This window comes from Budorcas taxicolor, chromosome 11, assembly GCF_023091745.1.
Source record: "Budorcas taxicolor isolate Tak-1 chromosome 11, Takin1.1, whole genome shotgun sequence".
Taxonomy (NCBI): domain Eukaryota; kingdom Metazoa; phylum Chordata; class Mammalia; order Artiodactyla; family Bovidae; genus Budorcas; species Budorcas taxicolor.
The window spans coordinates 35,648,571-35,663,963 of record NC_068920.1 but is presented as its reverse complement, the minus strand read 5'-3'; the positions used below and the strand labels follow the sequence as shown (position 1 = coordinate 35,663,963).

At 40.2% G+C, this 15,393-nt stretch overlaps 1 protein-coding gene across 1 annotated transcript in view; it reads right to left on the bottom strand.

The window, feature by feature from the left end:
• The window catches only part of PKHD1 (PKHD1 ciliary IPT domain containing fibrocystin/polyductin), a 448,252-nt gene that overhangs the window by 224,439 nt on the left and 208,420 nt on the right, over positions 1–15,393 (bottom strand). Inside the window, exon 47 of the mRNA XM_052647828.1 lies at positions 11,927–12,173. Coding sequence (XP_052503788.1) covers positions 11,927–12,173 — 247 coding nt within the window. The remainder of the gene's footprint in view (positions 1–11,926; positions 12,174–15,393) is intronic.

Sequence of the window (15,393 nt, the reverse complement as noted above, 5' to 3'; positions counted from 1 at the left end):
GGCTGTTGGCTGTTTAGTGAAGTTTTGTCCCAGGGAAGTCTATCCAGAAAACAATAGTGTCAGAATACTTCTTGTAAATGTATTAATCAAAAGAGATAACCATTTGATGATAAGTTATCAGATCTTGATACAGTTCAGTTCAGTTCAGTCACTTAGTCATGTCCAACTCTTTGCAACCCCATGAATCACAGCACGCCAGGCCTCCCTGTCCATCACCAACTCCTGGAGTTTACTCAGACTCACGTCCATCGAGTCCATGATGCCATCCAGCCATCTCCTCCTGGGTTGTCCCCTTCTCCTCCTGCCCCCAATCTCTCCCAGCATCAGAGTCTTTTCCAATGAGTCAACTCTTCTCATGAGGTGGCCAAAGTACTGGAGCTTCAGCTTTAGCATCATTCCTACCAAAGAAATCCCAGGGTTGATGTCCTTCAGAATGGACTGGTTGGATCTCCTTGCAGTCCAAGGGACTCTCAAGAGTCTTCTCCAACACCACAGTTCAAAAGCATCAATTCTTCAGAGCTCAACCTTCTTCACAGTCCAACTCTCACATCCACACATGACCACAGGAAAAACCATAGCCTTGACTAGACGGACCTTAGTCGGCAAAGTAATGTCTCTGCTTTTGAATATACTATCTAGGTTGGTCATAACTTTTCTTCCAAGGAGTAAGCGTCTTTTAATTTCATGGCTGCAGTCACCATCTGCAGTGATTTTGGAGCCCAAAAAAATAAAGTCTGACACTGTTTCTACTGTTTCCCCATCTATTTCCCATGAAGTGATGGGACCAGATGCCATGATCTTCATTTTCTGAATGTTGAGCTTTACGCCAACTTTTTCACTCTCCTCTTTCACTTTCATCAAGAGGCTTTTTAGCTCCTCTTCACTTTCTTCCATAAGGGTGGTGTCATCTGCATATCTGAGTTTATTGATATTTCTCCTGGCAATCTTGATTCCAGCTTTTGCTTTATCCAGCCTGGCATTTCACATGATGTACTCTACATAGAAGTTAAATAAGCAGAGTGACAATATACAACCTTGATGTACTCCTTTCCCAATATGGAACCAGTCTGTTTTTCCATGTCCAGTTCTGTTGCTTCTTGACCTGCATACAGATTTCTCAGGAGGCAAGTAAGGTGGTCTTGTAGTTCCATCTCCTTAAGAATTTTCCACAGTTTGTCATGATCCACACAGTCAAAGGCTTTGGCGTAGTAAATAAAGCAGAAGTAGATGTTTTTCTTGAACTCTTTTTTCTCGATGATCCAATGGATGTTGGCAATTTGATCTCTGGTTCCCCTGCACTTTCTCAATCCAGCTTGAACACCTGGAATTTCACAGTTCACATACTGTTGAAGCCTTGCTTGGAGAATTTTGAGCATTACTTTGCTAGCGTGTGAGATGAGTGCAATTGTGCAGTAGTTTGATCATTCTTTGGCATTGTCTTTCTTTGGGAGAGTTGGACTATAAAGAAAGCTGAGCACCGAAGAATTGATGCTTTTGAACTCTGATGTTGGAGAAGACTCTTGAGAGTCCCTTGGACTGCTAGGAGATTCAAACAGTCAGTCCTTAAGGAAATCAGTCCTGAATAGTCATTAGAAGGACTGATGCTGAAGCTGAAACTCCAATACTTTCGCCACCTGATGCGAGGAACTGACTCATTGGAAAAGACCCTGATGCTGGGAAAGATTGAAGGCAGGAGGAGAAGGGGACGACAGAGGATGAGATGGTTGGATGGCATCAACTGCCTTGATAGACATGAGTTTGAGCAAGCTGCAAGAGTTATGATGGACAGGGAAGCCCAGCATGCTGCAGTCCACGGGGTAGCCAAGAGTCGGACATGACTGAGCGACTGAACTGAACTGAGTGGTCGGAAAACCTCCTCTGCACACATGTAAGCAACTGCACTAACAGTGGGCCTGGCTTAGGAAAATGCGAAGATTTCCTTATGAACTTCGATTTCTTCTATCCAAGTGGAGTGTTCTCAGTTAAACTATTTTTAGATTAGAGTCCTGGTTTTATTTTTAACTATAGAACAAAAGAATTCTATTTGTTCAAATGCATCCATCTGTTCACATTTAATTCCTCTGGTCTATATTTTGTCACCTTCTTTGCCTTACCAACCCATATTTTGTCACTCTTCTCTTAAGACATCATGTTTATTTCCAGAAATACTTCATTCCAGCAGTGTGGCCTCAAGAGTCCCCCTGGTCACTTGGATGAGACTTAATTATTTCTTAATTTTCTATCAGTATCACATTTACCAATCAGTTTTAGGATCTAATTTATTCAGATTCCATTATTATAGATCGTAATAGCAATTACTGAAGGAGTCATTTTCAGGCCATACTCCCCAGTTTCTAAAGACCCCTATACACATGACCCTGTTTTCAAATGCTAACATCAGTTCAGTTCTACTTGTCTTTAGGACTTCTGTAGCTTCTTTTTGATCCCCTTCTTCCAATCAGTATGAGCCACCAGGGAAGCCCAAATCAGTATCCAACCTGATGCTAACTCCTTGATCAACTGGAGAACCAACCACAGCACATTGTGATCCTAAATCATTCTTCCCTCCTCCTTCTTCATGCACTGCTTGGATTCTCCCAAGCTGCCCCATCTATCCCAACAGAGGTTCATATGGGACACAATTTCACAGGCATTTGTGGACAGCGCGAGCTTTCTTTAGAGCAATACAAGTAGAGAAGGAGGTTATCAAATACTCCTTTATCACAGTTGGTAGTGGAAAGGGTCGCATGGTGCATTCTGAAAATCAAACCCGAATGGGAAAGACCAGTCTTTGAGGAGGCAAGATGCCTTGTCTTGACTGTCACCCTGAGGGCCAAAAATTCGTAGTCAAATCAGCACCCATCCTTCTAGGCCAAATGTCAGTGGTGACAGTGGTGGGCTCTTCTGAAAAGCACCCAAAGAACATTCAGAATAGAAGAATACCATGAAGAGAATTTACCAACCATAATTACGACAATTTTCTCTTGCCCTAAATAGCCACTAATTTCCCCGTGCCCTAAATAGCCACCAATCTCCCTCTCTTTACTGTTAATGAAGCAAAGGAGCACACTGAAGTATTTCTAATTTGGAGGAGCCAAGGGAGGCTGCATGGGCCATTAGCAGCAGAGAGCTTCATTACTAGAGGAGGAAGTCTCTCCCTGAACTCCGCGTGGCTTTATGTGCAAGAAATCAGGAGGCAACCAGTCCATTTGAAATGTTAACCCTTACCTTGGTGTCAACAACAGCTCCTGGATACAATCAAAAAGACAAGAACACTACAAGCTTTTCCTTTGCTATGAGGGAGCATATTTTTATTTTTTTACTTACCAAGCCTGTTTTTAATTCAGGGACATCTTCCTTTAGAAATATAACAGTATCACTTGATAAAACTCCCCAACCCAAGTCCCAAGTTACAATACTAGTTATATCAACAGTTCTGTAATTTAGTGCCCAGATACTATGTGGAACTATTGAGTGCATACTGCCCACAGAGGATTTGTTAGGCAATCAACAATACCAATGAGAACAAATATTAACTCCCCGGTTTGTGTTTATCATTAGCTTACTTTTCCTGAGGGTCCATATCTCTGTGTATTAAGACAAACACTTCACTGAGCTCTAAATGCCCTATGTTTGGAACAATTGGGAAGTAAACCCCTTATAATTTTGCATCTCCTAAGCCAACACATCATAATAACTAGCCCCAAAGGGTGCCGTCGGCATCACCTGGATATTCATGCTTGCTGATGTTACTCTCATCTTTTACTGCATGAAGAAGACAAAATCAAAATGTTGAGCACAGTCAACAGATTTTAGTGGCATTATTTTTCTCCAGCATCTTTAAAACACACTGGACTCCTAAAAACTCCTTGTCAGAAGCTCTCCATGTCCTTTGTTTTGAAGAGTCTTATTTTTGCATAAGGAGCCCATCCTACGCAGATTGCTAACTAACTGTGCTATCTCCCTGCTTTTGTGGCTTGTAAATAAACTGCCTCTCCCCACTGATAAATAACAATAACAAACACATTTTTAACAACAACAAAAAAAGACTTCGTCAGAGGATGACTACTCTATCTACTGATCTGCCATCACCCAGTAATATCTAATGTGTATCAATAAGAAGTCTTCTGTATATACTCTTATTGATTGAGAAACAAATATTTCTCCTTCTGAGTAAGAAACCTAAAAAGAGAAAAGAAATCATAACTCTCAGTCTTTGCCCCAAACTTGGAACAATCCTTAAATTCACATAAAAAATAGAACAAGTACAGAGATGCAAGCCATGTGATTTAATAATCTTGCATTTCTAAGGACCCCTCGTACACTGTTAGGGCTTCCTGGGGGCTCAGATGGTAAAGAATTTGCCTGCAATGCAGGAGACCCCGGTTTGATCCCTTGGTTGGGAAGATCCCCTGGAGAAGAGAATGGCAACCCACTCCAGTATTCTTGCTAGAGAATTTCATGGACAGAGGAGCCTGGCGGGCTACATTCCATAGGGTCACAGACACGACTGAACGACTAACACTTTCACTTCACCCACACAGTTAGTGGGAATGTAAGCTGGTGCAGCCCCTGTGTAAAACAGCACGGAGGTTCCTTAGAAAACTAAAAGTAGAATTATCATATGACCCAGCAATCCCACTGCTGGGCATATATCTGGACAAAATTATAATTCAAAAAAATACATGCACCCCTCTGTTTATAGCAGCACTATTCACAATAGCCAAGACACGGAAGCAACCTGAATGCCCATTGACAGATGAATGGATACAAATCATTTTTATGGCCAATGGAATACTATTGGGCCATAAAAAGGAATGAAATAATACCATTTGCAGCAACATGGATACAGCTAGAGATTATCATATTAAGTAAACTAAGAAAGAGAAAGACAAATACCATATGCTATCACTTAAATGTAGAATCTAAAATATGGCTCAAATGAACTTATCTATAAAACAGAAATAGATTCGTAGACATAGAGATCAGACTTGTGGTTGCCAAGAGAGTAGAAGGAAAAAGGGTGGACTAAAAGTTTTAAGTTGATAGATGTAAGCTATTACATTTAGAATGGATAAACAACAAGGTCCTAATGTACAGCACAGGGAAGTATATCCACTATCCTGTGGTAAACCATAATGGAAAAGAATATTTACAAAAAACATATATATGTATATTACTGAGTCACCTTGCTATATAGCAGAGATTGGCCCAATATTGTAAATCAACTACACTTCAACAAAAAAATAATAGTCCTTGAATTTCTGGCAGGTATACCCTGACATCATGGGCCCTCCATGATGGAGGATCCAAAGTCATCCTCCATGACTTTGCTGATGTATATTTCTGTGTATCTCTTTTCAGAGTCAGCTAAAGCAATAATAATAATTGATTGTCAAGTCCCAAAATCAACCTAGCATCTCCTCAAACATAGCATTTACAGTTTTTGCAATGTACTTGACAATAATTCTTGCCTGTTACACCTTGATCCTTGAAGAGAAGCAGTAGCTATCTACCCATACTTTAGATACCATTGCATCTCCAGCTTAATCTGTGGGATGAAGCTGGTATGGCTATCTCAGAACATGAGAATATTATCCTTAGAGCTACACAACCACAAGGTAGACAACTACTTGTCAGGAATATTGAAAAACAATTCCATGCAGGTAGTTACAAAGCCCACCCTCCCTTTTATCCCTATGCACACCTGGTACTGGTAGGACTGACTGACACCTACCCACGAGTTCATCACCAGCCCTTCTTCACAACTCCATGTTCAGTGACATCATGATGTCAGCCTTATTCCAGTCATGTGAGAGTATTTTCACCAAGGAATTAGGCAAATGCTACAAATCAGGCTTTTTATTCTAGTTGTAAAACAGGTACCAGCACGCCCCTGGGCCCCTTTATTATTCACGAAATTTAATAACCGTGGAGTATTATTGATGCTATTCCTTGGTTTGGGCTCCATTTTTATGTTTCGCTCTTCTTCTATTTTACTTCTGTAACCTCTGCTGCCTAGAGAAAATAAAACTTCTTGGAATTTCTCTGTCTCACATGGGTGTTTTTGGTTTTTTTTTTGAGAACTGAAAAGATACCATTAGTGATGCTATGCCTATTTATCCCTAGGAAGAGAGCTAGGCGATTGTTAGAGGAAAAGCTAGGCCACAATTTCCATTTGAACTCTTCTTTACTTTTACATTCACAGAGGCAGGGGGTGCCTCATACTCTGAATACTGACACATTAAGAGCAGTTCCATAGGTAAACACTGAATGTAAGCTCTACAGGAGAGGATATTAAGCAAGATCTAAGAATCAAGGTGATCAACAACAACATTAACCTTTTCTTTCCTAGGAGAAATAGGAAGGAAGAAACAGAAAGCATTGGGGGCATGAGTGAATCAAAAACTGTGTCCGGAAAGACTCCAGATTCCACGACTTTCTGGGAGGTTTCTGGATCAGTGCAATGTCTCGTGACTATTGGAAAGTGTTCCCTATCTTTCAAGAATTGGATTAAGTTTCATTTGAACAAACTTAATTCCCTTGCCAGGCATTTGTTTCTCAGAAACATAATCATCTATATTTTATTCTATTAGTAGTAAGTTTATATGTTGTTTTATCAATCATAAATGTAGAGACTTTCAAAAGACAACATTTACTGAGCACTTACTACGTGCCCAACAACGACCCCATGAGTGAAGTAACATTTTGCTCTTTTTACTGTCTTGAGAACTGAAGCAGAAAGAGGTGAAGTAACTTGTCCAGGAAGATACCTAGGAAGTGGTAGAGGGAGGGTGGTTTATGATTTATACCCACAAATGATTCTTAATTACTTCTTTATTCTTCAGCCTTTGAAAAATAATTTCAAACATATGCATATAGCCAGACTTTCTTTTATGTACTTCCTATTAAAACTCAGAAGGACTGGTTGGCTAACCTACAACATCTTGTAAACTCTTTTAATTTCCCCCACATTTGGTTCAGTACATAATTGGAAGACAGATCAAGGCTTGATTTACTGATATTTGAATAAATCTGTGTCAACTGAAGGAGTTGTAGAGTGCTCTAAACCAAAAAAACAAATAATTCCCAGATGGTAATTGTGAAAGTTGGTTCTCATTCTCCCCATCACAATTGTGTGCATCTATACCACCAGGAAAAGAAAATGTTTGCAAATGTATGCAAACTGCTATTTCAGTAGGGGTGGGGTAGGGGCGGAGTTGAGAAGAAATCAGCTGTTAAAATAAATTGTCTGATCAACTGACAGCTCCAGGCAAGCAAAAGCCCAGAAGACATTATGAAAGGATATTCTTAAGTATTTGATGTTTCTAGGAATTTTAGAAATAAAGACTTAGGATAGTATTTTAATCCTGGATCTTCTAAAGAAATGTTAAGTGCTGTGGACTCCTTATAAATAGGTCCTAAGAGAGAAATGGACAATAAGAACATGAGAGGAAGATCTGGAGGAGTCCACAATTTCTTAAATGATATTTATTTATTCAATACTAATTTTATTGAGTCACTTTATGTTCAACATGGTATTGGGTACCATAAGAAACAAACAAACAAAAAAATCCCACTATCCTTGTCCTACTTACCATGAATGAGAAGGGAGGGGTGATTTATAAGCTATGTAGGAGCTGTGAGTATTGATTAGAGAAAGTACAGAGAGCCAGCACACAGCAGGGATACAAAGCTGTGCAGAAAGCTCGGGGAAGCTCACCAGAGTAAACTACCTTCATGCTGAGTTCATGGAAGCTGAACCCTATGGATTGAAAAACACAAAAAAGTTGAGTGCGGCTGAGGCTTAAAATTTAGGGAAAGGAGGGCAGAGCATTGAGAAACAATCCTAGAAGTATAACACAAACAGGAGTAGGTCATGAAGGGCCCTTGAGACATTAAAAATGGTAGGCTTTCACTGGGAGGCACTGGGAAGGCCCTGATGAAGTCTCAAGCAAGGGAATACATGGGTGGCAGGACCAGATCTGATCTACAAAGACTCACAAGTTTAAGGATAGGATCCCAGCAAGGTGGCAAGCTAAGTGGCTGCTGCAGTTAAACAGGTGGGATCTGAGTGTCAAGCTGGACTAGAGAAGTTGGGAAGGAGAGAAGTAATATAACTCAAAAAGGATGTCTTTTTAGGAGATGAAATGGACTGGACATGGTAGGTGACTTCTGTGAGCAGATGAGTCAAGGATAACTCCCATTTCTGGTTTAGGTAATTGCATCATTTGTCTGAACACCCAGAGATTCTTAACACCCAATAGGTTCATGGAATAAAGACCTTAAGTTTGGTTTTGACAGGTTGTGTTTGAGATGGCTGCTGAATACTCTAACAGAAATTGAAAGCACTACAGCTCAGTGGAAATACAATGCAAGCCATAAATGCAAGCTACAGATAGAACCTTAAGTTTTATCATAGCCATATTAAAAAATGAAAAAGAAACAAGCAAAATTAATTTAATAATATATTTAACCCAACATATTCAAAATCTTATCATTCTAGATAATCAATATAAACAAATCATTGAGCTATTTTGCATTCCTTTTTTCATACAAAGTCTTAGAAACAAGATGCATAATTTACATTTACAGCACATCTCCATTTGGATGAGCCACATTTCACATGTTCAGCGGCCACCTGTGGTGAGTGACTACAATATTGGACAGGGCAGATCCTAAGGGCAGTTGGATAAATGGGTCTGGACTTCCATAAAGCAGCATCAGTGAATGTTAACTGAGGCTATGGAACAGTCCAGATCATTTGGGAAGTGCATAACTTGAAAGCTTCTTGAAGAATCTTAAGGAACACTAGCATTGAAGGGTCAGGAAGAAAAAGTTACAAAGGAGGCCTAGAAGGAGCACACAATACTCTACTGGTGACGTGATCCTTGTCCCAGGTAAGCATCTCTACACAGAAGAAATTTAGGATCAATAAACCCAGGGACTGTGTGAGCCATTTTGCCATGATGAGGCCTCTGGAGCAAACAGTGCTGACATTTTTCTGAAATGAGGTCCTGGCTTATACTGGTAGAGCTACCACTTCCTGGTTTTATCAGGAAAGATGGGGTTGACAGAAAGAGATTGGTAGAAATAGAATTCAGGAAAGAAATGCTATCCTGAACACCAGTGAACCCTTAAGAAAGCACATTTTAGAACTTGTGAGTGAGAGAGAACTCACCCAGACTAAACATGTCATTATTTTTAACAAAACAGAACATAGACTCTGCTTTGTAGAGGGTAGGAAATTTTTCTTCACCAAAATATTAATTATTATTGCCAACTTTAAACATTTTTATGCCTTGGTCAACACAATTGTGAGGATGAAGTCAGAGGAAGCTACGAAACCAGAAGTGCCACAAACGTGGGCACCCATCACTCTTGGAAAATGTAGTGAGGGAAGGTTGTCAATGTCAAACACAGAACCTATAGTGAACATGGGCCAGGAGGAGCCTCCGAGGAAGAGATCACACCCCAAGTACTCTGTTGTTAGTTAGGGGGCAGGGGTGCCCCGTTTAGGCAGCTGTGCAGACCTCACGCCCTACTAAGCACCTGGGCTGAGGAGGCAGGAGGGGGCTAAATGTTGAAAGGAAAAAGGGCAGGGTCCGTGTGCCACATCAGATCCCCACCAGCAAGCAACCCTAAAAGATGGGGACTGTGAGAGCTTTGCAAATCAACTCTTAGGGTACATGCTCCAGGGAAAATAGCACAGCAAATTAATCCTTTCTCCGTGAAATGCCACAAAGTTTGTATCTACGTGGAATTCAAATTGCTCATTAGCTCTGACATGTTCCTAATGAGGTTATAATGCCCTGGGACAGAGATCAAGTCACTGCACACAAATAACTCGGGATAGAATCTGGAAAGATCAAGTTAGAAAGACCTGAGGGCAGTGCTTCTAAAACTTGAGTATAAATTCCCCAGGGGTCCTGACTCAGGATGTCTAGGGTGAGTTTGAGATTCCCTGCATCTAGTCCCAGGTCACACCGACACACTCTGACTAGCAAGGCCTTAGAGATCATCTAACCTAACCATCTCACCCTAGAGATGAGGACACAGGGCTAAGAGACTCATAACTGGGAGTGTGCAGAGACTCATAACTGGGAATGTGCTGAGACTCATAACTGGGAGTGCGCTGAGCCTCCCTTGGGCTTGGAGTCATTGAGCATTTGTCCACAAATGCTCTGGAATCAACGATCTGTGATTGCGAATGGATTGATTGTGAATTGATTGATTGTGATTGATTGATTGTGATTGATTGTGAATCACAATCAATGATCTGTGAATCAACCTGAAAATGTTTAGATAGAAGCCTGGGGAGTAGAGTGACCAACCATCTTGGTTTTCTCGAGACTGAAGGGATTTCTGGGACATGAGATTTTTTTATTTTAAAACCAAGAAAATTCCAAACAAACCAAGGCAAGTGTTTCATCCTAGTAGGGATCTTCTGAATCTACTCAGAATATAGTATCAGGATTATTCTCTTTTAGACCTTGTCAGTCCTTGAGTGCTGGGATCATGACTTGCTGCCAAAGCAAGCACCTAGGTGTCCTGTCCTGAAGACCTCCAAGAACAGATGCTTGGATTACAAGGATTACAACTGCAGAGGCTTCTAATGCCACACCACTAAATGCCACCTTCAGAGACAGTCTCCCAGTAGGTTTTCAAGACATAGAAAAGGAGTATCAAGAACCCAGAGAAATCAGTGTTATATAAGCACATAAAGTTCTTTTTAACTATACAAATCTATTTTTTCATTAAAAAAATACACACATATAAGAAATAAATGGCTCACTTTTGTAAACCTCAAAATGCTCATTAAAAACATCTTTGTTAAAATCACAAAAAAACATAAAAATCAGGATGCATCCCTAAGAATGAAAGGCATGATCTACATAATCAAAATGATTAGAAATGAAAACATATTGCTCCATACTGTTATTACTCACTGGGACTGGGTCCATTAACATTAGATAGAATAATAAACAGCTTGAAAAGCAAAAGTGGAATGTTTTCAGACAATTCCATGCTAGCAGGGTATTACTAAGGTCTCTAAAACAGAATGTCAAGATACGGATGGCATATGCATTCAGAATACAGACTTAGTGCAAACCTGACCATACTGACTCCCCCCCTGTGGAGTTTCCTGTTTAAATAAGATGCCGGCATGATCTGGCTGAAGCACCTGACTTAATATTCATGAAGTTAGGACACTTAAAACAAAGGAGAGAAAGGACTCTGGCTAATTATATACAATGCATTTGAAACAGGTAAAAGATAGAACCCTAGTCACTCAGCAATCATTACCTGGAAATTAAAGGGGGCAGAAGCAATCCTATTATGCATTATAAACAGCCTAGCTCCTGACTTAATGGTAGTCTGAGTAGCATAAACAAGAGTTCTTGCTCCAATATTAAGTAGGATATGTATTGTACAAATCCAATAGTTCACAAAATTAACAAGGAAAATGAACTGGTGTGAAGCAACTTCACAAGTAATAGGGAGCATCAGCAATGCTTCCCTGGAGCATAGCAAACACTTAAAAAGAGCTCAGGGAGAGGAGGTGCATATGAATGAGAATGGACATTATTGGAATTTATTAATACTCCTCTTAATTTAAATACATTTCAATTTTTTGTTGGTTGCAAGTCTTTTTGAGAGGAAATTATTAACTCAAAATGCCAATAAGTGGTCAAGGGTTATGAGATGTGGTCCACTGTTATTGAAAATAAGCTGTCATTTAAATCAGCCTAAAACCACCATAAACTTATGATTGACAGCTGTCAAAATTATCCCATATGACTTCTGTAGAACTAAATACATCAAACAGAATCTGGAAAACAATTTCTCTTCTATAAATATCAACAACCTGAATGATATATACATGTCCATTGACAAGCCAAAATGTAGAGTTAATTCAACTTACAAACCAATAGACATCCGATGAAAGAGAACATTTTCCTCACAGACACTGCCATGGACAAGCTGGCTGAAGCTGGCTTTGACCACACAGGAAGCTGGAAGTGTTTCCATAGAAGCAAGAATGTGACTTCTATTTTTTCCAGACAGAGACCCATCCAAGTCTTCCAAAATGGCTGCATGAGGAGATGGAAATGCTACCAAGTTCGGAGAGTTCACAAACTTCAACTGGTTGGTCTTCACAGTAAACCCACCTGTAAGTTGGAAGAAAGACTGTGACCCTAAGGCACAAAAGCATGTGATCACAAATGGCAACTGAAGTCACTGAGTTATTTTCAGTATTTTAAAATTGCATATTTATACAGTTTAACAATTTGTTCACTTATTTGTCCAAGAAAAAATATATATCCTGAGTTGACAGTATGTCAGGCTCTGTGCTATGTGCTGCAGACAGTGTGAAATAAGAATAGGAGGCGGACTGTCCTCACGCAGCCTGTATTCTCAGGCAGTGATTCCCAACCAGGCGTGGTTTGCCCTGCAGGGGACATTTGGTACCATCTGCAAGCATTTTTGGCTGTCACAACTGAGTGGACAGCAGTGCTACTGGCATCTGGTGGGAAGAGGCAAGGATGCTACCCAGCGCTCTACAATGCACGGGGGAGCCCCCACAACAAACAGTTATCCAGTCCCAAATGCCAAAGGTGAAAAATGGCAGTCTACTGGGAGTGACACCGAACATTACTAATTACTAAATGCGAAAGGTGCTGAGGGCTAGTCTTTCCATCCCTCTGCTCTAGTTCTTCCAAGGCAAATCTGACCCTACTCCTTATGAGATTTATGCTTAAAACATTTGCCCTCAAAAGCCATATTCAATCAATCACATGGACAAATAATGACACATTTTATAGGTATCAGCTCTCGGGCTACTCTTCTAACTCTCAGTCCCCTGTCATTAAAGTTTAAAAACTCAGGACATATCTCTTAGTATATATGCTACCATATTGCTGTATCTTATAAAATACATAAAAAAGGAAAAATGTAAAATAAGATAGAAACAGAAAGAGGCCCTAATGCTTTCATTCTCATCCCAGTAGAGTCTGTGCACTCAACTGTCATTCATTCATGATGCTACAATTCCCCCTCAGAAACTTCTGTGTGTGTCTGTGCTAATCACTCAGTCGTGTACAACTCTTTGACCCCATTGACTATAGTCCACCAGGCTCCTCTGTCCTCTGTCATCTCAAGGAAAGAATACTAGATTAGGTAGCCATTCCCTTCTCCAGAGGATCTTTCCAACCCCAGGATCAAATCCAGGTCTCTTGCATTGTAGGTAGATTCTTTACCATCTGAGCCACCAGGGAAGCAACTTGTTTATCTAACACCACAAGCAGTTCTACAATTCAGCTATATTGTATTTCTTTGCAACTTCCCAATCATAACTTGCTCTTTGAATTTTTTTTTGCATAGGCTATTCCTAACATGTAAAAACTTTTCTCTGCCTCTTCCTTCTTGCAAACTTCTCTTCACCTTTCTAAATCCTGCTCAAGGCAATCTATGATGAAGTCCTACCTGACCCCCTTCCTTGCTGTTCCTCTCATTGACCTTGCTCAGTCCTCAAGTATTGGATTCATCATACTATTACATTCATTAGCTCAGACATTTATTTTTGTGCCTAGATGGAAAGCTCCTGGAAGACAAGAACGATGTGCTTTTCATCTCTGTACCACTCAGGTCCTTAAACAGAATCTGGACTAAATAGTTTTTAAACAAATGAAAGGAATGGCTTAGCCAAGGACATCCAGGGAGAAGAAATTAGAGCTCATAAGGAGTAGCTTGCTCCTTTTCAGTGTCTTATGAATGATAAGAGACAGTGAAGCTACTAACTGAGGAATTAATATTTGAAGTGATTGTTTTAAGGCATTTTTTATTTCTATTGTTATTTCTACAATCTTAAACTCAGATGCCACCCAAATAAAAACAATTTTTGGCTCTGTCTATAGAGGGGGGATAAAAAGCAAAGTGGAGACTTACTGATTATTCATTTAATTAAAAAAACAAACAATTATCTAAATTGGCAATTCAAACCACAAGAGCATATTTACTTGAACCACTTGGTTTGTCTGTTTACAATGAGCAAATCAACTAGATTGCTCTCTAGTTTCTTTCGCCTTAGCCCATGAGTTCTCCAAGGTATTTCTCATCACCTCTGAGATGTGGTTAACAAGTGAACAAGAATTCTTATGGTCTCTCTGTGCATACAAAAAGCCTTGGGCTGTTGAAAACATAAGCTTCCTGAACTCTAGCTCTTTCAGGAAAGCTTGCATGTATATTAGTTCATATCCATATGTATATCCATCCAACTCCATCCATTGATTTAATCAGTGAACCTACTGGGCACCAGGCTACTAGTTACTAATGATAAACCTCTGAGCAAAAGAGATGTGATCAGATATAGACAATAAACTAGTGGCTACCAGTGGGGAGAGGGACATGGGTAGGGCACAGTAAGGGAGCGGCTCACGACGTACAAACTACCATGTACAAAGAAAATTAGCTACAAGGAACTATTGTACAGCACAGGGAATATAGTCAATATTTTTAAGAACTTTAAATGGAGCGTAATCCATAAAAATATTGAATCACTATGTTGTACAGAAACTAATACAATATTGTAAATCAACTATACTTCAATATGAGAGAGAGCTGTGGTCCCTGCATTTGTGAAGCTCAGAATCCAGCCGAGACGTGGAATTATCATAACAGAGTATGACAGGCACCAGGTAGGGAAAGGCTGGGGAGCTGCAAGAACCATATTGGGAGCACCTGGCCTCCTCTAGAATTTCTGTTAGGAGATTTGAGCAGCAGTTTCTACTGATGAAATCTTATGTTGTTGTTCAGTCACTAAGTCATGTCCAACTCTGAGACCCCATGGACTGCAGCACCCCAGGCTTCCCTGTCATTCACTATCTCCCAGAGTTTGCTCAAATTCATGTCCATTGATTCAGTGACGCTATTTAACCATCTCGTCCTCTGCCGCCCCCTTCTCCTCTTGCCTTCAGTCTTTCCCAGCATCAGGGTCTTTTTCAATGAATCAGCTCTTCACATCAGGTGGCCAGAATATTGGAGCTTCAGCATTAGTCCTTCCAGTGAATATTTAGGGTTGATTTCCTTTAGGATTAACTAGTTTGATCTCCCTGCTGTCCAAAGGACTCTCAAGAGTCCTTTGAAAGCATCAATTCTTTGGTGCTCAGCCTTCTTTATGGTACAACTCTCATATCTGCACATGACTATTGGAAAAACCATAGCTTTGACTATACACACTTTTGTCAGCAAAGTGATGTTGATGTTTCTGCTTTTTAAAACACTGTTTAGGTTTGCCATAGCTTTCCTTCCTTCTTTTAATTTCATGGCTGCAATCACCATCCACAGTGATTTTGGAGTCCAAGAAAATAAAATCTGTCACTGCTTCCATTT